The sequence below is a fragment of the Xiphias gladius genome, chromosome 22, assembly GCF_016859285.1.
Source record: "Xiphias gladius isolate SHS-SW01 ecotype Sanya breed wild chromosome 22, ASM1685928v1, whole genome shotgun sequence".
In the NCBI taxonomy this organism is placed as follows: Eukaryota; Metazoa; Chordata; class Actinopteri; order Istiophoriformes; family Xiphiidae; genus Xiphias; species Xiphias gladius.
The window spans coordinates 14830043-14856246 of NC_053421.1; the positions used below are offsets into that span (position 1 = coordinate 14830043).

Consider the following 26204-nt stretch of genomic DNA (forward strand, 5'->3'; position numbering starts at 1 on the left):
TAGCCTATATTATTTCCCCGTTTAAAACAGCCTAATCAACATCCCCATGAATCAAAAGTGGTCCGTTTTCGCGGAGGCAGCGATGTGTTTTCATCGTGCGAGTGAGTTGTTTTTGTGAGAATGAATAGGCAAGAGAGGGCGCACAGTTTGCACAAATTAGGAAAACTCACTTTTACGGAATTGTTTTTGTATCGCGACTACACGCACTACGCGATATTATTATTATTATTATTATTATTATTATTATTAGTAGTAGTAGTAGTAGTAGTAGTAGTAGTAGTAGTAGTAGTATTAGGCAATGCCTAATACAATTTGGTAAATGATGATGAATGACGACTATATGGGAAAAAATGTTTTATTTTCAGCTTCAATGCTTCTTATCTAATAATAGGTACAGTAGTAAGGCATGTGTGATCCATAACAGAAAAAAAAAAATCCTAAATTGACATTATGAGCCGACAGGAGATGACATGGTTGTTAAAATCACACACGTTAAATAGTTATTGTTCCAGATGATGCATATGTGTCTCCTTGCGTCAGCATGTTATTGGTCGCAAATGCTTCCCCTTAAGGTGTGTTACAGCTTTTTCCACGAATGTGTGTGCTGAGATGTTCAGATGTTTGTTGCTATTTTTTGCTGTTGGATTTCGTTTTCTGCTTGAAATGACTTGCTTTTACCTCAGGAGGAGCGTGTAGGTTCAAAATATCTATCTTTGCTGGAGGGCGACGTATGTGATTGTGTGTCTGTTCTTGTGTGTGCACATGCCTGTACTACCCACAACGCACTCCAGAGAAACTCATCCAATAAGCCTCATCTCCATTGATGATACTGATGGATATATATATAGTCAGATAATCTTTTATGAAGCGCTGCAGATATGACGTAGGAGGGATGAGAGAGAGACAGAGGCAGCATTAATGCAGTTGGACTTGCAAGTGCTTGCATGAGCTGAACAGAACAGAAGTAAACACAGAGGTTAAAAAATGACAGCGATTAGACCTGGGTGCTTGGGGTATCCTGTACTGTGAAATTAGCGGTGTTGTGAACACAGAGCTGCTGAAGGGATGCTTAAGGATGTTTTTGGCGCTGCTGTGTGAGAGTGAGGTCACCAAGGTCCCAGAAGAGCTTGCTGGTGTTAATCCTCTTTTGGGAGTTATGATGCATTCGTGCAGTTAGACTACTACTCTGTTGTGTGAGCATTACTAAATAGGCAACAGACTCTTCAACAGATTCTTATGCTGTTTTCCTCATGAATGAGGGAGACTGGGGATTTGACTCACTTTAAGACTATGTAGAAAATCAAACTTCATCAATACACAAACAATTCTTAGATCCAATTGCAGAATAATTTTATTTCAGTATAGTAAATTAAGTAACAATACAGTTCTCCCTTTAGTTTCTTTAACTAATGAATTCTACAATACCATACATCAGACAGAGGTCTGGATTTGTGCATATCCCACATAAAAAAAACAACACTTCTATTTTAATGTGCAATGATGTGCAGATATACTACTCCTTCAATGGCTTTTGTCTGAGGTGATGTTGGAAATGGATTCCGAATTGCTTTCAGGGTGACCACAGTAAATCGATCAAGCTACTTCATTCTTTTCCCATGTTGGTTCATGTTACAGCATCACACTCACAGACCATCTGTGTGTATTGATTAGTTCAGAACTGGGTTTGGTATAGGTTTACACAGAGAACTAGACTCAGATAAACCTTTTTGTAGCCTAATACCTTTTGGTTGCGTATCCCCCACTTCACACATGAGAGATGGTGTCACATAAGCCCCGATTGCAATGTTTCATTCAAAGTTCCATATGTCTCTCAGTAATCCTGAAAACACGCAGAATTATTTTAGTAAAATAAAGTAAATGTATACACTATAAAGACTCCAGTGCCGGCCCATTTTGTGTATGTTCCCAATGTTGCTGGGCAGGCTTCTGTGCGTTAACTGAACATATAAACAATTTAGCCAGGCACATGTTAGCGTGTATGTTGGCATGTGTTTCTGTTTGCTTAGAGAGGTTAATAGGAGCCACCATGTGGCCAGAGGACTGATATCGTGGCCTTTAGTTCATTTCTGTTGATTTTCAGCCAGGTAGGCGGGGCCCCACATAAAACCACGAATCAGCACAGCTGATCGCCACTGTACTTATGCCAGCTCTTCTCCCTCTCCCACACACACACACACACACACACACACACACACACACACACAGATGCGCGCACACACCCAGAGAGGCAGACTGAGAGACAGGGAGTGAGACAGAGAACCAGCGTGGAGGGGGACAAAGAGAGAGATGCTGTGGGCAGGTAGATAGATGGAGCTAATCTTATTTGGTCACTTGGGGGCTGATTAACTCTAAACTCCTTCTAATTCCTTAAGCCTTCTCTCAGTACCCAGGAAACATGCTTTCTTTATGTCCTATTATTCTGCAAGGTAGTTCTTTTGAAACTTGTGTTGCTTGTCACTCAGCGGTCAATATTGATGGGGAAGGGGCAGTGAATTTACGCAAAACAAATGACATCTTCCTCTGCTATCTTAAAAACTAGGTTGTAAATTTAATACTATGTGTGTTTCTGGCTTTGCACACATGTATGCACATGTGCATATGCGTGTTGTGTGCAGTACACTGTGAACAGAAATAGATATGAGCTTGTCTGTAAAGGCTAACTAATGATTCCCTGCATCCTGAGTACATGTAGCTATTTATATACTATACTTGCTCCTCTTCCTCCACTGCAAGCTCTTCCCATTCAGCTTTCTCATCTCCTCTCATCACACCCATATAAACACACTAACACACAAACAGCAGCATCTGCAGCATAACTGGCAAATAATGTGAAGCCTTTGGTATCTAGATAAATTCCTAAAAATGTCTTTTTAAACTTTATTGGGGAATTAGAGTGAATTTTGTTGTTAGTAGCAGTTAATGCATTGGGTTAGCATCAATTCAAACTTTTTTGCACAATTTTAATGAGAACTATTGATAAATTGCAGGTCATACTGTTAGCGTTCCTTAAATTTATGCATATAAAATATTACACGTCCCTCAAAATGCAAGTCATTTAATCGCCTAAAGTCAATTGTAATGTGGTCTCATTCTCTCTTCCCTTAAATGAAATTCACTGAGTTAAATAACAGCTCTTCAAATTTCAAATCATCTTCCTGTGGGAACATTAAATTCAATCAAAAGTCATTTAAACTTTAAATCAGATCCCGTTTCAATTCAAGCCCTGGCGTTAGCACCTGATCCAGCAGCTCTTTGCGAGCTCACTCTTGCTAGAGGGGTGGCCTACCTCATCTATAATTTAGCTCATTAGAGACACTAATTATGTAGTATTGAGGGCAGCTTTTTTTACAGTACAACAATATTTCATCTAATTACCTCCACGAAAGAAAAGAAAAAGACGTTTCGTATTATGAGAGATTGATTCTATATAGAGAGATCCTGTGGTGTGGCTGCCGCTGTCTCAATCAGTCATGATGCAGGTTAGTACTGCTCAGCTGGCTGATAGCAGAGATGTTAGGTAGTCAACACAAAATGGAGGAGGCAGCAGACACAAGCTCAGCTGGTCCATTAGGAGCATGTCTGTTTCCTGACAGTCAGAATTGAGATGACAGAGCATTAAAAGACCCAGGGGAGCCGGTGAGCACTGATGCATACCGGTGTGTGCATATGTGTACGTGGTGACCTAGGGAATAGGCCTATGGGGGGTCTTGTTGGGGGAAGGGTAGGCAGGATTAGTAATAGTGTGCAGCACAGTTATTGGTCACTGGACACAAACAATGGGAGGGCTAAAGAGGATTTGGTCTGTGTGCGTACCCCCTCCTCCTCTCCTGCTGTCCTTTAGTGCCACTGAGAAGTGTATGGTATAGAGGGCCAGGCTGCACCCTTTTGGGCGGCCCTGTACATCTGGAAGATTGGCCTGCCTGCCTGTCTAGCACTTCCCCTCCCCCACTCCATACAAGGCAGGGTGGTACTTGAACTACATATGGAAGAGACAAACACAGCCACATTAGTCACCAGTTAGACAGGGCCTAGTCCAGAGAGGATGCAGGTCTTACTCATTGAAGTTAAGAATTAATTGGGATGTTAACCACTCCAAAAGATATATCTCGCTAAGGAGGTGTGTCTGTGTGTGTGTGTGTGTGTGTGTGTCTGTGTCTGTGTGTGCGTGTGTCTGTGTGTGTGAGAGAGATTGCATAATACCTGCAGCGTATTTCAGTCAGGTGTGTGATTTAATCAGCGGGTTAGAAGTTTCCATAGCTGCCATACCTTGGAATCAAAGTCTTGTTCATTAAACTCAAAGGCCCTTGTACTGTGAATTCATGTCACATCACAAGATAATAAGTAATTTAGACAAGTATGGTTGCACGCTATATATTGATAGCAGTCTTGTTGAAATCCAACAGCTGTACAGGCAGATTTAATAGCACAGGGAATAAAACGTTTGCTGCCAGCTCTAGTAAATGTTCTGTGTAGAAGTAGATGATATGGATAAATTCGTTTTTCACAGTATATGTAACATAGCACGATCCTTGCTGTTTTTCTTTTTTTTTCTTTTTTTTGAGGCAGATACTGATATGTGAAAGTTAAAAAAAAAAAGCAGATATATTGGTTGATTTTAATTTTAATTCTAACAAAAATTTTCAATAAGGATTTGTAAAATTTGTTTTTAAATCCAACATGAACAACATGTAAATAAAAAGCAGCATTTCTGTGCTGCAAAATCTTGTTGCTGATTGGTCGACGTATATGCCAATATTGCTTTATGTGAGTTAATGGTATATATTCGCCTAGATTATTTATCAGTCTGGCTCTAATTTGTAATTGTAGATATTGTAAATCGTCTGGAAAATCAATTAAAAAACTGTTTATGGATAAAATAACCGGGAAAGGAATTTTTTGAATTTTGAATAATTCAACAAATTAAATACATGAAAAATTATGATTCTTCATCAAATCTATGCAAAAATTATATAAATTCCTAAACTGCAATAAAATTGTCACACTCTGTGGGTTGCAGCACCGCCCATAATGGCGTAATCCACCCAGAAATATTAATGAAATAGCTACCTCACTCTAAACAGTACTAAGAAATCGCTGAGAGTTGACACATTTTATATCATCTCGTGCTGTAAATCATCCTATCACCCTGTCCTAGTTCTGTGTGTATGTAGATGCCTTAGATGACCTGAGCAGGATGGGCGTGTGCGAGATGAGGAGCAAGGCATGCTTGGGGAGGATGATCCAGGCGGTGCTAATAGGCGACTCCAGAGCAAAATGCCTCCTTTGTGTCAGTGAGATTTAATGAGTCTGTTAGAGGCAGTGTTGTGAGCTTGCCCCAAGAACTCCATGTAGACGCAGAGGCTCTTCAACAAGGAGGGCTATTGTGTGATGAAGTGATGTTTGTGTATGTTCGAGTAAGTATGTGTGTTTGAGTTAGAATATAATCTGTTGGTGCCAGTTGGCTTCATGTTTTATGGAATGAGTCTCAGTTATGCTCAGAGCAGGCAGCTAACAATACATTTAAGCAGCCATGTAAATTACTTATTGTACAAATTGCTTATGGTAAATTGCTCTTGATTAGAGCATCAGCTAAAACTATAAAATATTATGAGAGAATAATGAAGGATTAGTGCAGATTACTCTATTTGCATGATAAAAGATAATATTTTCTATTGCATCATTGCCATGTATTGAGAAAAATGATCAAAACAAATTCAGACCTATTTTTTTATGACTTGGGATTTAACACAACGTGTTTTCAATTCTTGTTTTTTGTTTTGTTGTCTGTAGAGCTATAGTTAACTTATTTTCAGTATTGATTAATCTGATTATTTCTAAATTCATAGATTAATTGTTTTGATCTCTATAGTCTAAAAAAATGCCTATCACAATTTCTCAGACTTCCCAAAGTCCTCAAACTGCTGGTTTTGTCTGACTAACAGTAACAAAATAAAAAATATTCACTTACACAATGATATGGAATGATAGTGAAATGGAAAAAACAGGTTATATAATATTATAGGACCAACATTGGGGATTTGGTGATGATAAATAATTGTAATCATCAGAATAGTAGAGTCCATGCATTACATCTGCTTGAAATTCACAGCAAAGTGAAATGTAATGTTTCCTACACACAGGCTAATAGTCGAGTGCTCCTAATCTTGTTTGTTGTGTTCCAAGTATAGCTGTGCTGTGCAATGTCACACTCTGTTCAGCAACGTGACCTTTCTCCATCTCTGACTCCCTCCTTCCCAGTGGCTACCATGACAACAGAGGCAAGTGCGGTGAGCGAAGCAGACACTGAGGGCAAGCAGAAGGCCAGCGGTGCCGAGCCTGAACCCGAACCAGAGAACAAACAGAAGCCAGAGGCAGCAGCGTCTGAGCCGGAGGGGGAGCAGTCAGGCAAGAAGGCCCAGGAGCAGGCCTCTGAGCCTGGGCCTGCTGACATAGCTACCTCCCCTGAGGAGGAGCAGCTGAAGCCTCGTACCCGAACCTCTGCTGGCAAAGGCCTGTCTCGCCTCTTCTCATCTTTCCTCAAACGCCGCTCACAGTGCTCCGAGGGAGAGGGGTTTGAGGCAGAGAAAGCCAGGGAGGAAAAGGCAGACAAAGAGGAAAAAGCTGACAAGGCAGAAGAGGAGAAGGTGGAAGAGGTGAAAAGCGAAGAGGAGGAGGCTAAAGCAGAGGAGAAAAAATCAGAGGTGAAAGAAGTGACAAAGAAAGAGGAAAAAGTAGAACAAAAAGAGGATAAAAATAAAGAGGAAGAAAAAGTTGAGAAGAAGGGCAGTAAAAAGAAAAAGAAAGAAGCCAAAAAGAAAGTAGAGGAAAAGGATGAAGAGAAAGTGAAAAAAGACGAGGGGAAAAGGGAAGAGGAAAAGGTGAAAAAGAAAGAAGAGCAAAAGGAGGAAGAAAACACACAGCATGCTGTAGAAAGGAGGGAGGAAAAATTGGAGACTAAAGAAGAAGAAGAAAAGAAAGAGACTGCTGAAGATAAGGAAAAAGGGGCAGAGGTTGGAAAGAAAGAGGAGGAAAAAGTTGACAAGAAGGTGGCAAAGAAAAAAGAGAGAGAGGAAAAGGTAAAGAAGAAGGAGGAGGAAAAAGCAAAGAGAAAATCAGAAGAAGAAGAAAGGGTAAAGAAGAGAGAAGAAGAGAAAGCAAAAAAGAAAGAAGAAGAAAAAGCTAGAGAAGCCGAAAAGGCTAAAAAGAAAGAGGAGGAAAAGGCCAAAAAGAAAGAAGAGGAGAAACCAAAAGAAGAGGAGAAGGTAAAAGAGGAGGAAAAGACAGAGGAAAAGCAGAAGAAGGAAGAGGAAAAAGGGAAGAAAAAAGAGAAGGGGAAGAACAAAGGAAAGAAGGAGGTAAAGGAGGTGAAAGGGCCAAGTGAGGAGCAGGTGAAAGCACCAATTGCTGCTCCAGAGCCTGAGCTTAAAACTGAGCCAGACACTGAACAGGCTCCTGATCAGCACTCGATAAGCAGCGCAGAGACGCAGGTGAGGATGACTTTAACAAATATTACCCTTCACTGAATGAATATTTAATGATGTGCGCAGCTTGCTAAGCAAAAGTAACTATGCTGGGTTGAGCTAAAAGCTTGGTCTAAAAAATGATCCATGAGGCATTGGACTAGAGCTAGTATCAACAGCATTTTTTTTGCTGTTTACTCGTGACATCTGTAGTTTTAATTATAGTGCTGTCATCATTTCCAGAAGTACAGTCTCACATTCTTTTCATCTGTATTTGACATACTTTGCATATGTCTTGTGTTGACTCTACCAGCCAGCTCCAGAGAAACACAAGGAAGAAACTGCAATAAAAAAGGAGCCTGAAGTAGGGGAAGAAGTAAAGGAGGAGGACACAGAGAAAAAGGAGGAAGAATCAGCAGAACAGGAGAAGGAAGTCAAAGGAGAGGGAAAGGTAAAGGAGGAGGTGAAGAAGAAGAAGGAGGAGAAGCCTGTAAAAGAAAAGAAGACAGAGAAGAAGACAGAAGAGGCTAAAGGCTCCAAACGTCAGAAAACCATGCAATGCAAAGTCACCTTACTGGATGACGCTCAGTTTGAGTGTGAACTTGATGTAAGAGACCTCCCAAATTACAGTATGTTCTCTTGTGTTTGTGTAATAGCTGTCACTCCAGTTAAGCATCAATTTTTTTCAGAAGACTTAAAAATATCTCTATCCCACTGTCTGTCTGTCTGTGTCTCTCTTCACCATTTAGAAACATGCTAAAGGCCAGGAACTTTTGACAAAGGTGTGTGACCACGTCAACCTGCTGGAGAAAGATTACTTTGGCCTAGGTAACTGGGAAACCCCAAACAGCAAGGTAGGATGTTTTCTCTCCTCCTGTAGCTTTATTTTACACTGCAAAAGCCTAACCAGATATTTTACATGACGCTGACAAGAAATTGGCTGCGAACAGTTGGTAATTTTTTCCTTATATTTTACACAGAAATGGTTGGAACCCACAAAAGAGATCCGGAAACAGGTTTCTGGTGCTGTCTATGAGTTTACATTCAATGTGAAGTTCTACCCTCCTGATCCAGCACAGCTCACTGAAGACCTCACCAGGTGAATGTCTCCAGAGTTAAAGGAATGCTTTGACATTTTGGAAAATTTGCTGATTCCCTTCTTCGCTGAGAGTCAGATGAAAAGATTGATACCACTCTCATGTCTGCTTCTTAAATATAAAGCTTGAGCCAGCAGCCGGGTAGCTTAGCTTAGCATAAAGACCGAAAGCAGGGGGAAGTGGAAGTGGTCAAAAGTTAAAAGGTTAAATAAATAAATCGACCTCTACAGGTCAATAATTAAAATGCTGTATTGTTTGTTAAATCCATTACAAAACTGGAAAGTTTAAAACAACAGATTGAGGACTCATGGGGAATTGTGTGCTGTAACGATATCTTGGCTGGCCACCTCACAGCGATGGCAAACGTCAGGAAGTCACCGCCTCCGACCGTTGTTCACCAAGAAATAGTACCAGCATGTGACCCCGTGAAACCACAAGTTGTCAGTTTTACTTTTCAAATTTTTTTGTACAAATTTTGTACGGATCAACAGAAAGCTTTGAAAAAATGAGATATAATGGTAATTAGTCAGCTTTAATTAATGGTGCTGGTAGGCAGATTTTTTTTAAAAACTTCGGACAGAGCCAGAATAGCTGATTCCCCCAGCTCTCACTCTGTATGCTGAGCTAAGCTAGCTGCCTATTGGCTGTAGCTTCATATTTGGTGTGCAGAAATGAGAGCGGTCTCAGCCTTTCAACTCTCAAGAAAGCGTGTATTTCCAAATAATTTCGTCCCTACAGTGAAATGTTGTATTATCATTCATGAAATGGAGAATAAAGTTTATTTTTTCTTTCACATCTTCTCCAGATACTTTCTATGTCTCCAGCTAAGGAAGGACATTATGCGTGGTGCTCTTCCCTGTTCCTTTGTCACACTATCCCTGCTGGGCTCCTACACGGCCCAATCAGAGCTTGGGGAGTATGACCCAGAACTCCATGGACCCGACTACGTTAAGGATCTGAGTCTGGCCCCCGGACAGAGCAAAGAGCTGGAGGACAAAGTAATGGAGCTGCATCGCACATACAGGTAATCAAACGGGATGGGCATTGATTGGAGCAAAATAGCAATGGCAGTCTTTAGGTAACACAAAACTTTCATCAAGTTTCATCAAGTTTAAATAGGCACAATTCAACAGACAGCAACTGTGCAGGGCCTCTGCATTTTCAGAGTCCTACAAATGATACTGACAATAGAAGATATCCAAAAGATTCTTCTCATCTGTGTGCTTCCAGGTCAATGAGTCCAGCCCAAGCAGACATGTTGTTTCTGGAAAATGCCAAGAAACTCGCCATGTATGGAGTTGACCTGCACCAAGCCAAGGTAGGGTGTTTTTTCTGTTTGTTTGTTTGTTTGTTTTAAAAAATTGTGTTACCCACTTAGATTGATACTTTGTGGGTTAACTGGTGGTGCAGGTTTTTCATGGAAATTCTTAAATTCCTTCCTTTCATTTTTAAAATGTGTGTCATTATGTTGCAGTGGCAGGCTTGTATTACATCAGAAGCATGCCGATTTTAATTACAAAATTGATGTGGGACCCCTTTCAGAAAAAAATGAGAGATTAATAACATTTCAAACTCCATGACCTCAAACTCCATGCCCTCATAGTGAGATAAAGTCTGCCCCCCAGTGACTGCTTACTGGAAGTGCAGGGTTATGGTGTGCGGTGATACAATATCATAACTGCTTCCTCCTGTTTTTGTGCATGCAGGATCTGGATGGTGTCGACATTACACTGGGGGTTTGCTCCAGTGGTCTGATGGTTTACAAGGATAAGCTTAGGATCAACCGTTTCCCTTGGCCCAAAGTGCTCAAGATCTCTTACAAACGCAGCAGCTTCTTTATCAAGATCCGGCCATCAGAGGTAAATCTGAATTTACTTTTTCCATTCTGTTTTTTGTAGATTTCCTGCCTTTCTAGCTCATCCCATCTCCATCTCCTGTTTACCAGTATTTTCTCCCATCTATTTTACCCCGCCGTGGAGTAGTGTGAAGGATTTACTTCTACTAATTACCTGTAGATTAACTGTTGGATTTACTCAAGCACTTATTTCACTGGAGCCATTCCTTGGACCTATTTTATATACGTATATTGTATTTACTACATTAGTTTTAGATTTATAAAGTTGTTGTTAGATTATAATCCCATTGTTGTATTTCAGATTATTCTGAACTGTTTGGGAACGGTTGTGGGCCTGCGAAGACCATGGGTACATGGTCTATAATTTTTGGCTGCACAGATACTTTTAACTTGATTTTACAACTGGGTTGATCATTTCGAATTACATGAATTCAAACAATAGATAATACAAACTGCAGTTCAAGTTTTGAAACTAGACAGTTCTGTAAAGTTGCATGTTTATAGGTTCATAAAAAAAATTTTTTGAATATTTTATTGTCTTGTCTTTCAGAATTGACAGGATTTACAGTTTGTTCAGTCAACCAAGCTCTGAGATATAGGTCATGTTTAGAGCTGCAAGGCAGAGTAATTTTTTCAACTTAAAATCATTATATTCAATTTTGAATTTATATTTGTTTTTTCACCCACAGCAAGAGCAGTATGAAAGCACAATTGGCTTCAAGCTGCCCAACTACAAAGCCTCAAAGAAGCTGTGGAAAGTTTGTGTTGAACACCATACCTTCTTCAGGTAACAACAGGTCGTTCTCGTCTTACTCTGAATGACACTTACCTACCTTGCAACAGAGGTCATTCTCAGGTTCTGCCTATCCCCTAGATAATTGGCTAACTGGTCTCTTTAGCTTAATCCCTATATTGGCTCCGTGGCAGTTTAACCACAGAGGAAAAGCTAAATGCCCATGGTCCTGACCTTAGAATTAAACATCAAATGTTTTCTCTTAACAATAAGATAAAGGTCAAACTTGTTTCTAACCTTTTTACATAATAATGCCAATTTGTAGGGAATGTAAAATAACAATTATAACATACTATATATACTATATATTACGATACTATAACATTTATATTTGAACCCCTGGAGCGTGGGCCCGTCACTTTGATGAAATTGTCAAATTGATTGAATATTGGATGGATGAAAATTAAATTCCTGTATCTGTCCCTCAGGGTTTCAACAGTGGAGCCTCCCTCATCACGTCGCTTCCTTGTTTTGGGCTCAAAGTTCCGGTACAGCGGGCGTACTCAGGCCCAGACCCGCCAGGCGAGCTCAATGATCGACCGCCCGGCCCCTCGCTTCACACGCTCTGCAAGCAAGAGGCTGTCCCGTAACTTAGATGGAGGTATGTGTAAGTGTGTGAACCACAGTTGGTATCATTGTATCACAAGTAGCTCAAAATAAAGCTACTTTCTGACTTGTTTCACTCTTGCAGCTGGAGATGACACTCTCCAGTTTCTGCAACAACTCTCAGTATCAACCAAGTCTGAGGCTGATGACTGGTCTTTGATGCTGGCATCTGAAAAACCTCAGCCTTCTCCTGAATTCCCAGGTACCAGGAATTGTATGGAAGTGCACCAGCGCATTTTGGCATATTTGCAGCATTTATTTTATTCTTGCTCACAAACAGGCTTATGGCATCATTTAACTTGCTCATCCTTTCTGGATCATTTGCTTTCATGCCCATAAAACCTTTGAAGATATTGCCTTTCAGCTTTGGCACAGATGGTTAAGTTGTGAGGAAGGTGACCTATTCTGACATGCCAATAATGACACCTACCTTGTACTTTCCCTGGCATGATCCCAGGGCAGCTTTGGTCACTGTGAACTCTGAAAGAAAAAATGAGGAGTTTCCTCACAGGCTTAACTACAGACAGGAAATTTCTGGTCTTGAGGCTACTGTTCCGCTTTCTTCTTTTTTTCCCCCTTTTTTTTTTTTTTTTTGCCATTTTCAGAAGTTGCTGCTTGATGTGTGTTGCACAACGACGACTTTCATTTGCTTGTAGCTTATATCTTTATTTTCAACATCTTAACTGACTGACTCACTTATTACTACTCCAGTGGCAGTCATTAAAACAGGATATTGCTGGAAGTTTACGGCCGACTTTTCCCTTTTTATCTATTCTTGTTCTGAGGAGTGAGAGGCATCTTTCATTCAGCTTTGTACTAACCTTAGTCAGTAGTCTGGTACAAATGCTTTGGCATCTGGCTTGGTCAAAAACATGCTTGAAGCACTGTGAAGCGTTCACAGTGGCCGTCATCTCTCCAGCAAAACATTACATAACTGCCATCGCCTCGTCTTTTCTTTACAGCCAGAGGGGAGTCTAAGCAGACTTCCATTCAGTCCTGGGAGGAGGGGCAGTCTGTTCAGACAGTAACAGTAGCCTGGCAGGACACTGAAACTGGGCAGACTGGCTCTCAAACCATCACCCAGTCAGTGAGTCCGCCGTGGCAGGAGCTGGCTTCTGATGAGCAGCAGCAGAGGAGAAAAGAAGATGAGTGGTCTGCCCTGCTGTATCATAATCCTCCTTTTCCATTTGTCCCGTCGTTTGATTTTGTGAAACAGCCAGGTATCTTCATTTGTAACACCTGCCAAATTGTAATTTAACAGTATGCTATTAGGAATACTAACTTTGAAAATCCCTATTACTGTTGCACCCTGAGTTGGATTGTCAAAGAAAACAGATCTGCCACTATATGTATGCTACATTTTACTCCAGGGCTTTCATAGAAACCACACACATAGCGTGGTTCTGCTTTTTTTGCAGTTTGAGATTTGACTGGGTATTCTCATTTGGTATGAAAGTGCTGAGTATTACCTCTCTGATTTTGTCAGCTAAGCTCAGCTTGACAAAAATGAGCTCTATGGACAGGCTCTTGCAACCTTCACTGAAAAAGCAAGACGATTGGTTCCTGTACTTTGACCGAATCTTCAGCCTGTCTTCACTGGAGAGTGTTGAAAAACCATGTGAGTTTCTTTGTGTGACTCTCTGTGGAAGTGTGGAAACATTTATGGAATTTGAATGCAGTTAGTTCAAATATGTCAACAGCCTGCATTATTAAAAATTATGTAGTTTGTTTCATGATTCATAGTTTTACCCTCACCTCTGCTCCTCCCAGTCTCTCCCCTACCCCAGTTCCAGCTCCAGGAGAAGGATGAGCAGGAAGTGACCAGTGAGGAGGTCATAGGGAGGCTTCAGGACACTGTGACCTTGGTAGACAAGCTGATAGAGGTAGATGTTTTGGAAAGGAGGCTGAGGAAAGTGAGGGATTTGGAGGAAAGGCTCCAAGAAATGGATGAGATGGCGGAGAGAATTCAAGAAGTAATAGAGGAAGAATTGGGGAAGGAGGAGGTAGAGAAGTTGAGAGAAGAAGAAGCAGATTTGGAAAAAGAAAAACTAATACAAGTGGAAGATGTAACAGTAAGAGTGGTGAAGAAATCTGTGGGGAAGATAGAGACCAAAGAGGATAATGAAGTGGATGAACTGGAAGAGGAGATAAAACAGGTGTTTTTAAAAGGCTTGTTGTCGGAAGAGGAAGAGGTCGAAGAGGTCAAGGTGAAGGAAGAGAGTGAAAAAGAGGTGACAGATGAGAGTCTGTTTGATGATAGTTTGAGAGAGAAGCTACGCCAGATAGAAAAGGAATGGCACGACGAGGTGAAGGAGAAGTCTGGCTCTCTAGATGTCATTGGCACCACTTCAATAGTGACATATCAGAAGGTGGAGCATAGGACTAAGAAGAGAGTGACTATTATAGATGAGAGAGGGCAACAACAAGAAGATATAGAAGACATGCAGATAAAGGCTGGTGTAATAACAGAGGAGAGGTTAGAAAAACGACAGATATGGCGTGAGACAGAATTGCTGGAGGAGAGAACTGAGAGAGAGGTTGCAAAGACGCTTCAGGCTGAGGATCAATCTCAGGTGGAAGATAAGGATGTCTGGTTCATACTTTTTGACCGCCCTCCATACAAAGCTGTTTTCAAACCACCAGGTACAGTATGTCATTGTGCAAACAGCTTTAGACCTCTACTAATCTCTACAATATTTTAATATCACAACAATTTCACCTTTTTGCTGTTTACATTAACCGTTGAATAGTCACACTTAAATTATCAAAGTAAGTTGAGGCCAAAAAACCCACTTTAGATTCAATAGAAATTTGAACTTAAAGGGGAAATTAACAGGCTGGTTTCTAGCTTGATTTGATTGCCCTTCCCATTTGCTTATAAATAAAATGTGACATTTATGAAAGGGCAGTCTGTGCTCTGTAAAGTTCTGGGTTATATTTAGGTGGAGCCAGTGTAGTGAAAGTAATGCCAGCAAAAGTAACATTAAAAATTTGGTTGACATAGATGTCTTAATGGTGCATGTATGCAGGACAATTTAAAGCATTGTTTTTCAGTCATGAGAATGAAAAACAACAAACAAAACAAACATTAACCAACTAGTTTTTCTTCTTTTCTTTGAATTTTACTTCTAATAGCTGCTACAATGAAGTATTTGAGATGCTTGACTGTGGATTTGCAGTCTTAATAATATCTATACCTTGGAAATTGTTTCTTGGAAGTTTTTAATCGCTGCATGTTTGCTCCCACATTCAAAGATTGTTTGTCTTTACTCTCATCATTAGTTTCCACTGTGGAACATGCTCAAGTGGAGAAAGGCGAGTATTTCATCTCAAAGACTGAAATTGTAACAATTGAAAAGAAAACAGAGATTATAGTAGAAGAGAGTAAAATAAGACAAGAGGAAGTATTGCATGGACCAGAGATCCCACCACTACAGACCATCAGCGAAAGAGATGAGTGGTTTGTGCTGCTGGATCTTATTCCCAAAGAAACACCTTATGTACCACCAGGTACTGCCAAAATCCCCCTGCACCTTATATAATGCCTTGTATTGTGCTTGCTACTTTTGTTAAAACTGTTTCTATTCATATTAGTTATCTGGAAGGGGCGAGACCAGATGGAGGCAGAAAGTTTTGTCTCAGTGGTTGGAACTGCGGCAGATGAGGAGATCAGAGAAGTAGTTGTTGAAGAGAGAAAGATATTAGAAAAGGCACCAAGACATCTACAAGAAATCCCACAACAGCCAGGGATAGAGAGAGATGATGACTGGTTTGTGCTGCTGGATCTTATTCCAAAAGAAACACCTTATGTACCACCAGGTACTGCCAAAATCCCCCTGCACCTTATATAATGCCTTGTATTGTGCTTGCTACTTTTGTTAAAACTGTTTCTATTCATATCAGTTATCTGGAAGGGACGAGACCAGATGGAGGCAGAAAGCTTTGTCTCAGTGGTTGGAACCGCGGCAGATGAGGAGATCAGAGAAGTAGTTGTTGAAGAGAGAAAGATAATAGAAAAGGCACCAAGACATCTACAAGAAATCCCACAACAGCCAGGGATAGAGAGAGATGATGACTGGTTTGTGTTGCTGGCTGTTGTTCCAAAAGAGACATCATATGTACCACCAGGTATTGCTAAAATCACCCACACTGCTCCACAGCTTTATTAAAGCAAGCAATCATCCTGACCTTTTGAAATATTCTTATTCTTAAATAAGAGCATACTGTCCGTAGTGTGAGGATTTTTATCTCCTTCGTCGCAGTTGCTGTTGTGGAGCGTGTTCAAGTATCACCAGAAGAACATGTCTCTCTGACTGAAGTAGCAACCATTGAGCAGAGGGAAGAAAGGGTGGAAGTTGTAGTAGAAGACGCAGAAATAAAACAAGAGCTGAGTGAAAAGCAAGTAGAAGCACTGCCACAGGCTCTGAAAGAGATAGAAGATGACTGGTTTATGCTGCTGGATGTTACCATTAGAGAACCATCATTTGTGCCACCAGGTATGGCCAACTTTCTCTTATGATCCTCCGCAGTCTCTCCATAAAGACTTGCATTCTTTTTTGGCACCTTTTTGGCTAAAGCTTGTTACATTGCTAATTATTCTCTTTGTCATTAGTTACAATGGCCGAGTATGTTAAGGTTTATCCTGAAGAAAGCAGTTCTGCTATGGTGGAAACAATAGCAGTGGAGTCCAAGAAGGAGGTTGTTGTTGAAGAGGCTCTGGGGCAGAAAGAGGAAAAGAAGCTTCCCATTCAAATTGTCCCAGAGCTGAAAATATCCCAGCCTGTGAGAGAAAGAGATGATGACTGGTTTCTGCTGCTGGATGTTGTTCCCAGAGAAACTTCATATGTGCCTCAAGGTACACACAGCCTTCAAATGCCTTTATTTTCTTTTCACACTTAAATTTACCAGAGGAGAAATTCTTACAAATGAACTGTGTGTCAAGCAATCTATCCAGAAATGATTTCCATTTTAAAAATACAGGGCCTCTGTCAGGTTCTCCACTTGTGGCTGAAGCTGAAATTTAAATCCTGTTCGTTTTCAGTTTCTCTGGCAGTGCCGAGCCAAATTTATCCAAGTGTTGAACATCAAATTGAAGTGAAAAGCAAAGAGCAGAAGTTTCAGCAGGTTGATCGTGACCAAATTAGACCACAGCCTTCCCAGCCACTGCCAGAGAGAGATGACGACTGGTTTGTGCTGTTTGATACTATTCGTGAAGAAGCAGTCATACTACCATCAGGTATTCAGTTCATAAGTTTGCACCCAGTCAGAATTCACTCTGAAACATTATCTTTTAAGACATTTACTCTGTGCAAATTGTTAAATTTATCCAGCTTCTAACTTGCTTTTAGGTCTGAATATTTGTGCGGTGGGTATAGTAGCGTCACTCAGTCCTTTGTCTGTTTGTGCCAGCTACCCGTGTTGTGATTATTCCGGATATGAGGAAAACGTTTGAGGTTGAAGTGACAACCACAGAGACTAGTACATGGAAGAAGAGGATAATTGGTGTGGCCAGCAGGCAAGATGAGAGACGTTTGTCTGAGATAAGACCAATCCAAACTGCACCACCATCAGAGAGAGGAGGAGGAGATGATTGGTTTGTCCTGTTCGACATCATCCGAGAAAAGCCTGTTGTCATACCACCAGGTACCTCATATTGCCAAAGAGTCTGCACACACTGTTCTAAAAGGGCTGGCCCGTACATGTGCCTGAGGCTTGAAGCCTGAAAACGGGCCATCAAAATTAAATGATAAAATATATTTGAATCAGATTTATATACCATTATGTTTCCGTTTTTATTTGCTGTGGTTGAGCATATTGTCAATGTAGTGGCAGCCACTGAATGAAAGGTGGAAGATGGTTGGTTTATTCCTCTGGATGGGATACCAAAGAAATATTGTATAATCTAAATGATTTAGTCCAGCTCTACATACAAACATTTCCATTGTAGTATGTTATGCAATATAGTTATTCTTTATCTGCCCCCCTATTACGCACATCTACTTTGTCTCAACACTAGGCAGCCATTTAATTTGTCATTTTAACAGTTTTATTCAGATTCAGCTGGGAAGTCAATTTCACTGTAAATGCAGGTGTCCTAATAATTTGCACCTTACTTCCACAATAATACCTGATTGTATGTTTGTATTAGTCGCTGTCCCTGCGCGCATCCAGATCCCAGCAAAGGTCAGAGTTCCAACTGCTGTGGCCAAAACAAGGATAGCTATTTCTGAGACGAGACCACTGTTTGAGAAACGGATCCTGGAGGAAAGACGTCCACTCACACACACACATGTCAATGATGACTGGTTTGTTCTACTAGATGTTGGCCTCAAAGAGTCAGGTATTTTTTTTTGGACCTGTTTAGGTTTGTTGTTTTTCAGGGCGACAGCTCACATATGTTCACGCTTTCTTCCCTTCATGAAACGCTTATTAACATTTGCGGCCTGTTTACAGGATACTCTTGTGATCTCTTCACAAGAGAATGTCTCCGCAGGTGGCAGTGCACATTCACTGTTATTCAGAGACCTCTAACTGCACTATGTTTTGCAGATTGAAGAAATAATGTTTTCTTAATCTCAGCATTTCACCAGTTCAGCCTCATTGAGCTTTTAAGCTCTTCGCATCCTAACATCATCTGCCTTTGCATCCATCATTGGATCGTAACAAGAACTAAACTGCGCTTTTGCTCTCATTCCACTTTGTGAATATTCGCTTCTGGCCCACCGTAGGCTCTGCTTTATAAAAGGGAGTCAATGAAGCATTTAAGGTACAGTATACCCCTGCAATGTGTGCTATTACCTGATTACATCGAGGCTCAAGTGTGTAAGTATGATGTGGCAACATAGATGCGCTATTGTGTGTTTCTGTATTTTTATGTTTATAGCTGTTTCAACTGCATTTTACTCACTTGAGAAGATTTTAACATGTCAAATGTGCATAGAATCCCATCCCTCCATAAAACATATTTCCTTTTATTCACATTTCCATTTGGTCTGTATTGTGTCCAGTGGTGAGCACACAGAGGGGCGCCCGTCCTGTCAGTGCGCCAGTCTTCTCCCAGGCTGCTCTGGCTGAGGCAGGGATCCCCATGGCCCCTTTCGACCAGCCCCAGACCTCCACTCCAATCAAGACCAGCCACCAGGAGGAAAGAAAGCTGGAGGTCACAGTAGAAGCCGTGGAGCCCTCAAAAATAGAGGCTGTGCCTGAAGTCAAGGTATTCAGTTTCTGTGATCGCTATTTTACAAGTTGGTGTTGTAATTTCAGCAGAAGTCCAAAAGTTTATGTGCAGGAAAAATGTAGCATCGCATACTGTATGTATGTAAACCATGTATGCCTAACAGAATAGCAGGTGTCAGTGGAAGATCAACAAATTATTAATGATGTGTCCTCATAGGGACTGCCTTGGTATTTTGTTTTTAGATAATCATAACTATTAAGAACAACTCTTTTATTGTAAATTCTTCTTGGTCTTTAATAATGAAAGATGCTAAAGCAGCAAGCAGAGATTGTTCTCTGTGTCTGAGTTTGAACTGTGTCTCTCTTGCTGCTGTAGCCAGCAGTGTGGAGGGACCAGAGAGAAGTAGAATCTTCACTGATATCCACCATCAATGGGGACATTCAGGTTAGTGTCAGACACTGGCCTTTTGCATGTCATATTCCATACAAGACGTGTTTCCACTATGGCTGAGCTGTGAGTGTTAAAGCCAACGAGCAGAGGATGCTAACACGTGTCCCTCTCTCCTCCCTGGGGTAGCACGAGTCAGAGGTGATCAGCACGGAGGTGGTGCGAATGCGAAAGGTCAGATTCTTAGCCCCATATTGCTTCCGTAGCCATTTCTTCACCTCTATTCTGATGATATCAAGCTTCTCATCCAAAAGACTAATTTCATCCTCTTCTCATGTTGTGCTTCCATATGGCTAGGTCTTAAATGAAATCCACGTCAGCTTCGATGCACATGCAGTATATTGTAAGAGGTAGAAAAATGTACGAATAGATAGAAACTATAAGCATTGAGTAACTGGAACGTTAATATGAAGAGATCATCTTTGTCTCTGTTTAAAAGTTAACAAAGCATTCATTACTTCTCATTGCTTTCTGTTGTAAACCCTGGAATGTACACATGCATGATTATAGATTAATTGCACTTTACTAAAAAGGGGCATGATAAATGGTGTTCTATCACATTGCTGTCACTCCACCATTCTTTATTTCTTTGCTCATTATAAAAAAAATTTAATCTTAAGTCAGGCCTCTAGAGCCTAAGGTTCTTTGCTTCGTTAGTACATTGCAGTTTGGCCCCTACGGTGACTTGTCCCCAATCTATTTTGCATGCAGACTCTTCAGCACTCCTCTTCTATGTTGTATTAACACTTTAGTGAACTTCGTAGTATGCATGTCCAAGGTGTGGCAGTTTGATGCCAGCTTACAGGTAAACTGAAACAAACCCATACTTTTTTTTGTTCTTTTCATTTTTCACAGAAAAGAGCTAAGAAAATTGAGGGTGACTCAATTTATATGAGACATAGCCTTTTAATGTTGGAGGTTTGTATCCCTTCTGGAGATGTCAGTCTCTAGCTGTATTTTCTTGCTCTTTGGCACACTGGCTGCTGTTTTCCATCACGCTTGTGACGCTTGTGTGGCATGATTCACACTTTTTGCTCCAGCGTTAATGATTGGCTGTAGATAAATTGGTGGGTGTGTGTGTGTGTGTGTGTGTGTGTGTGTGTGTGTGTGTGTGTGTGTGTGTGTGTGTGTTTGTGTGGCAATGGAACTCTAATCCAGTTGTTTCAGGAGAGTGCTGTTGAATTTACAACCACCAATTATTAGGTTATGGTCAGGATTCTTACACTTGCATTGGTATACACAAACTTGTTAAGGATGCTAGCATCCTTAAACTGTCCCTAATGATCAGCCCTGGGATATGGTTGATGAGCTAAGGTCTAAGCAAATCACAGACAGCAAGAGCTTTTCAAACCAGGATTCACAAACTGCTCCATTTTTATATAAGAGTGTATATATATATATATTTTCAAGATCATCAGTATTCTCCTGTTCCTGCTTTAGCATTTTCTACCTTCATCTCATTTTCTAACTTGCCAGTAATGCCTTGCGCACTATCAGCAATTATGTAAATGAAATCTTTGACCATAGAAATGAAAATCAAAATAATTATACATTTTGCTGTTATGTATGACAGGAATGACATTTGGAGAAACACTTATCATTAAGTTGCTCTGTAGCACCACAATAATTCATGACTAACAGTTAACAAACAATTCATCAGGTAGAACACATTATGCATTATGTTTGGTAAGATGGTTGTCAATATCTTGCAGTTTTCCATAAAGATCAACTTGATGCTAAATGTTGCCCAACAGTGCTGCTTTTGTTCATTTGTGTTAAATGAACAGGTTTCCATTTATACTGACGCTTCATCTCTGACAACTTGTGCCATGTCTGCTACCATCACCTCTTCTGCTCTTTGATTTGCAGCCTGTTTTCACGACGCGTGTCACTGCAAGCCCAATGTTATGAAATAGATCCTTAATGCTTTGTTGTGTAATAAACAGCTTTTACTCATCCACAACGCCAAGTGATAACCGACTTTGATAAATCATGGCACAGACTCCTCTGAATCTCCCCTGAACCTTTCCTTTTATAAACCAAAATCTGGCCTCATTAATCAGCTGACAGACCTAATTTACATTTTGAAAAGGAGTTGCTGATAATCTATCAAGAATCCACATGGCTGACCATCTTGATTATTGGGCCCCTTCCAATTTATGTTCCCTGAGAATCACCAATTAACCCTGCTTCTGCTTATTTATTTAATCAGCCATAAGTCAACAGAAATTGTACAGAAACTGCAGGAAAGTGACATAATCTGACTTTTTTCACTTTTCTTTATTCTCCCCTGTTAATCTCTCCCTCTCTCCCACCTATGAACATATCCCTCATCTATCCTTTCTCTTCCCATCCAACTTTCACTATCTATCCTCACTTTGTACTTTTTCTCCCCTTGTTGTTCCCTTGCTCCACTTATCTCTACCAAATTTCCTGTTGCCCTCTTCCTGCACCCCACCACCACCACATTGTCTTTCTCCCTTCAAATTTCCTCTGTTTAGGAGTTCGCTAAGCCTCAGGAGGACCTGCTCAGGCATCATGCCAGTATCAGTAAGCTGAAGAGGAACTTCATGGAAGCCGTCCCTGAGCCCAGGCCCAGTGAGTGGGACAAGCGCCTGTCCACACACTCTCCGTTCCGCACCCTGGGTATCAATGGTCAGCCTCTGACCAGTGCGGATGGGGTAAGTCTTCCACAAAAACCACCCACTACCAAATACTTGATTTAGCCGAAGTCTGTCAGTTCAGGAACTGGAGGAAATCATGCAAATAAATGAATTTTCCGTTGACTAACCTCACTAAGGTCATCAGTTCCTGAACTGACTTGGTTGAAGTTGAATAAATATGCCTAATCACATTTATTTGCCATGGCTCTGCATTTTAGGAGATTATTGTACTTCATTGAAAAACATCACTGCGCTAATGTGAGCAGTGTGCATGGATTTGTAATTGAACAGAAGAACCTGAAATTCTAGGTAACATCTTCTGTTCGAGTAATTTTTATGTTTGTGTAATTTTAAAGGTTGAATTATGCAAACCAAAGAAATTGATACAAGAGGGGCTCAGGCTCATCTAGTTGTCATTCTTGGTTCTCTGACAGTTTGAGTATAATGGATCATGTGTGCATGTACAGACCCATTCAGGACATGGCATGTGGTATTTAACACATGCATGTGTATGAAGAATGCAGTTTGTCTTGTTGAATAGGGTCTGTGCTTTTGTTCTTGATGTGGGTGAGGCAATATGGGACACATTTAATACTCTGAGAACTCACTTTGGTTTGTCTTACCTGCATTGGATGCCTCTGAACCCTGACAGGTTCGTATTGCATGACTGACAGACCAGACTTTGAAAATGTACTGCATGACTCAAAGACGACCCCTCTCTTGAGTATTTGCACGTTCGGACACTGACCAGTTGTTACTTTTTCCCCTCTCCTCTGTCCTTCCTTGATTGTTAAACATGCTCTCTGCATTTAAAACTCTTTGCTTTGCTTTCTTTTCACACTGCTTTTACCTTCTTTTTTTTCGGTGTTGGCTGCTGCTTTCTCAAAGCTTTGGTTGTTTATCCATGAAGAGACAAGGCCTCATTCACAGTTGTATCAGCGGTTATTGCCCCACTCTCCCTATAGTAAATGACAATAAGGATTCCAGTACAAAACTAATATAATTGTACTATTACTGGCATTAATAGTTGTATTGCGGTGAAAATGATTACATGAAAGCTCTTAAGTGGACCAGACACACAACGCCAATCTAGTTGAGCTGCTGTCGCATGAATAAACAAGTGTCATCTATTGAGGTTCATTTTGTATTCCTTTCAGTGAGACATTAATCAATTGCATCATAACTGCTTGACATAAACCACTTTTACACTTGGAGATTAATGCCCCCAAGTATATCATATTGTCAGGATGCATTAGAGATGCACTGAAATGCAAGCAAAGTAAAACTGACAACTTGGAGCCTGCAGTGGGGAAATGAATCAGCAAACGTACAAGGCGTTTGATGGAAGCAGATAAAAATGTGACAGTGGTCAAATGTTGTCTGCCTAGTGTAGTGGACACACATTGTTTATGCTCGGTTTTACAAGCCAATTTGTTTTTCTGCTTAACTTTCAGTGAGAGTAAATGTGTATTATAGGACCAAGACTAAGGTTCCTACTGTGAGGAAAGTAAATATTTATAGGAAGCACAGAACATTGTTTGCAAAAGAATTGGTCCTACTAGAGCTAATGGACTAAAATGGTGGGGATAATTTAAAAAATAAGCTACTGTTGGTTGTATAGATACCTGCTACAGGCTCTAAGCAACCGATGTTTTTAATCTCTTATCACAGCTTAATGTTATTTCAGATTTCAGACACAACACCACACAGGGCGTCTGTGTCGATTTAACATCGTCAGACTAGAGGCACGAGCTCATTCTGGCCAGACTGACTCAGTTGACCTTAGCTTACTGAGAGAGTTCCTCTCTCAAAAACTAAAAAATGCATCCCTTTTTTGATTACTTCAAGTGTGGATGATTTTCAGTCTTTTCAGTCTTCACTTGATATGTAGGACATGGAAATATAAAAAAAGGCATGTTAAAACGCATGTGCCAGCAACATTTCCATGCTCTAGAGAGCCAAAATTCATGTCAAAATCCCATTTCTGTTAAAATAAACACGTCTGGTCTGCTATTAGGTCCAAATTTTAGATTTTTAAATAAAATCGGTTAATGCCCAGCTGGCTTTTACAAGTTCAGTTCCCTGTCGATCATTGCAGACATTTCAAATTTTCCTCCCTCTCATCTCTCTTCCCCCTCCTCCTCCTACCCCTCAGTTTGTCATCCGCCTCCCACGCGGCCCCCTTCTAGACTTCTACTCCAAACGCAGCTGAGGGGCCGTCTCAACCCTGCGGAAACCCCACACAGGTGTGAGTGTGACCCGTGGAGACCATGCCTAGTCCATCTACCAATCAACCTCTAGCTTTCTCTTCTCCTGCCACTTCACCTTCCTTCGCCTCCTCTGCAACATCACTGTAGCATCTCTTCATCTCTCATCCTCTGCTCCACTCGAGAAGCTGCCCCTTCCTTTTTTTTCTGGCCTCTGTGAAAAAAAGACTTTCATTCCTTCTGTTTCCCACTGCGGCACAATTTCCCTGGGTTCTACAGTCAGAGACAGACGTGTTCTCCGAAGACTGATAAGGACTGAAAATGACAATCAACCCACTACTCTTTTGCATTTTCTGTGATATCATTTGGACTTTAACAATAGCAACCAATCAACCATTATTACCTAACAAATGACTTTTGTCTGGTTTTTAATGTCTGACCATCTCACTTTGAGCCTGCTTTTATACACATTTTGAGCTGCATTTATATTGTCAGTTGTCTTAGGATATTGTCTATGGATAAGCTGATCACTGAGATGTGATTTATTTATTTTTTTTTTTTAATATATCTTTTTCCAGAACACACTTTAAGTAAGCACTAGACAACATTAATGAAAACTTGCATTTTAATCTGGTTACTGGGAATATTCTTTGTCACAGTATAGTGTTTCCTTTGATGGGAGACCTCAAGGCAGCTTAATTGTAATACTTACTATCCTCTTTGTCCTTTGCCAGTATTTGGCAAGGCAGTATGTAGCAACCTCAAGAGATGTCTTGTTGCATGACTTTTTGACAATCAACTTTGACCAAAGAATAAAAGGCATTCCATATACAGTACAAATGACTGTTTGATCCTTTCAAGGATTGTAGATTTTGTCATTTAAGTTTCAGATTTTTTTTAAATTCAATTACATTATAAGTCCATGGCTGTACTATTAGTGTATGTCATTTTTGTAATCCCTCCTTCTTGAATGAAGATTCAAACAAAAGAAAAACCAGTTTCATTCTGACACATACTAAATTATATTCATTGATGAAATATATACAATATGCAAGCTAAACCTATATTCAGTATCCATTTTACTTGGTCACCTACTGTAGCACGTGTTGGATGGAAAGGGGTAGATTGTGGCCATTGTGATGCAAATGGCCTCCAATATGTTTTGTTAAGCTTTGGCATTAAAACAGTGCAGCTAAACCTGATTAGACCACAACTTTCTTCCTATAGATCTGTAGTGCCTCATAAAATGGATACTGTGTGTACATAATATATACATAGTTGCATATTTTTGACTTGCATGAATGCATATTTATAATCTTTGTAAATTTGGCTTGTTACACCATGTCATTAGGAAATACTTTACCTTCCCATGATCACATAGTGCCTATGTTTTGTCTTTTTTAGAGTGTGAGCATTAGTTCCCTATGCAATGGTTCAGAGACAAAGGCTGCACATGAGGAAACCAGCAGCAGTTTGGGCTTGTCAGCCATACCCAGGCCCACTGTGTGCCACAAGAGTGAGCCTGATAGTGTCGAAGCCCACGGTGCTCCTGTTGAGGAAGAGTCGTGTGATCAAGACGAGGTTGTCGTTTTTGAGACCTCCTTGGTGCCCATCGTAGAGGTTGAGATGGCGCAGTTGCCTCCCTCCCTTGAACCACACTGTAAAGCTTTAGATGAGACCCAGGAGGAAGGAGGATCATATCCCGGAGTGTTGGAGTGCTCTGGGAGGATAGTTGGATCTTCCCCAGCCTCCTATTTCAGGAGCGATGGTCCGCAGGTCATACGCTGCTTTCAGGTAGCCTCCTGACTCCCTCAGGGTGATGCTGATTCTATCTCTGCTTGGCCTCTGTATGATTTCAAGACTGCCACACCTGCTCAC

The 26204-nt window shown here is 40.7% G+C and overlaps 2 protein-coding genes across 13 annotated transcripts in view; both read left to right on the top strand.

The window, feature by feature from the left end:
• On the top strand, window positions 1-7700 carry LOC120783969 (nucleolar protein 58-like). The gene is made up of 3 exons (XM_040117376.1): window positions 1-101; window positions 6280-6863; window positions 7695-7700. Exons 1-3 carry the CDS (start codon window positions 47-49, stop codon window positions 7698-7700), a joined length of 645 nt encoding a protein of 214 aa, XP_039973310.1. The 5' UTR covers window positions 1-46.
• Window positions 7308-26204, top strand: part of LOC120783904 — a 22355-nt gene continuing 3458 nt past the window's right edge. The window contains exons 1-27 of one of the 12 annotated variants that reach the window (XM_040117288.1): window positions 7308-7508; window positions 7795-8088; window positions 8231-8335; window positions 8462-8580; window positions 9384-9602; window positions 9809-9896; window positions 10285-10437; window positions 11123-11220; window positions 11655-11827; window positions 11918-12034; window positions 12795-13052; window positions 13319-13450; window positions 13603-14475; window positions 15115-15342; window positions 15427-15651; window positions 15736-15960; window positions 16095-16328; window positions 16445-16687; window positions 16874-17068; window positions 17242-17475; window positions 17981-18172; window positions 18840-19045; window positions 19385-19453; window positions 19586-19630; window positions 20312-20374; window positions 21958-22137; window positions 25731-26120. In XM_040117288.1, coding sequence (XP_039973222.1) covers window positions 8035-8088; window positions 8231-8335; window positions 8462-8580; window positions 9384-9602; window positions 9809-9896; window positions 10285-10437; window positions 11123-11220; window positions 11655-11827; window positions 11918-12034; window positions 12795-13052; window positions 13319-13450; window positions 13603-14475; window positions 15115-15342; window positions 15427-15651; window positions 15736-15960; window positions 16095-16328; window positions 16445-16687; window positions 16874-17068; window positions 17242-17475; window positions 17981-18172; window positions 18840-19045; window positions 19385-19453; window positions 19586-19630; window positions 20312-20374; window positions 21958-22137; window positions 25731-26120 — 5118 coding nt within the window. In that variant the 5' untranslated portion in view covers window positions 7308-7508; window positions 7795-8034. The other 11 variants (XM_040117295.1, XM_040117292.1, XM_040117291.1 and 8 more) reach the window with 11 other exon arrangements.

Coding starts and splice junctions, on each gene's coding strand:
- LOC120783969 (XM_040117376.1), top strand. CDS start 47: ATGAATCAAAAGTGGTCCGTTTTCGCGGAGGCAGCGATGTGTTTTCAT. Junction 102..6,279: donor GATGTGTTTTCATCGTGCGA/GTGAGTTGTTTT, acceptor CCTCCTTCCCAG/TGGCTACCATGACAACAGAG.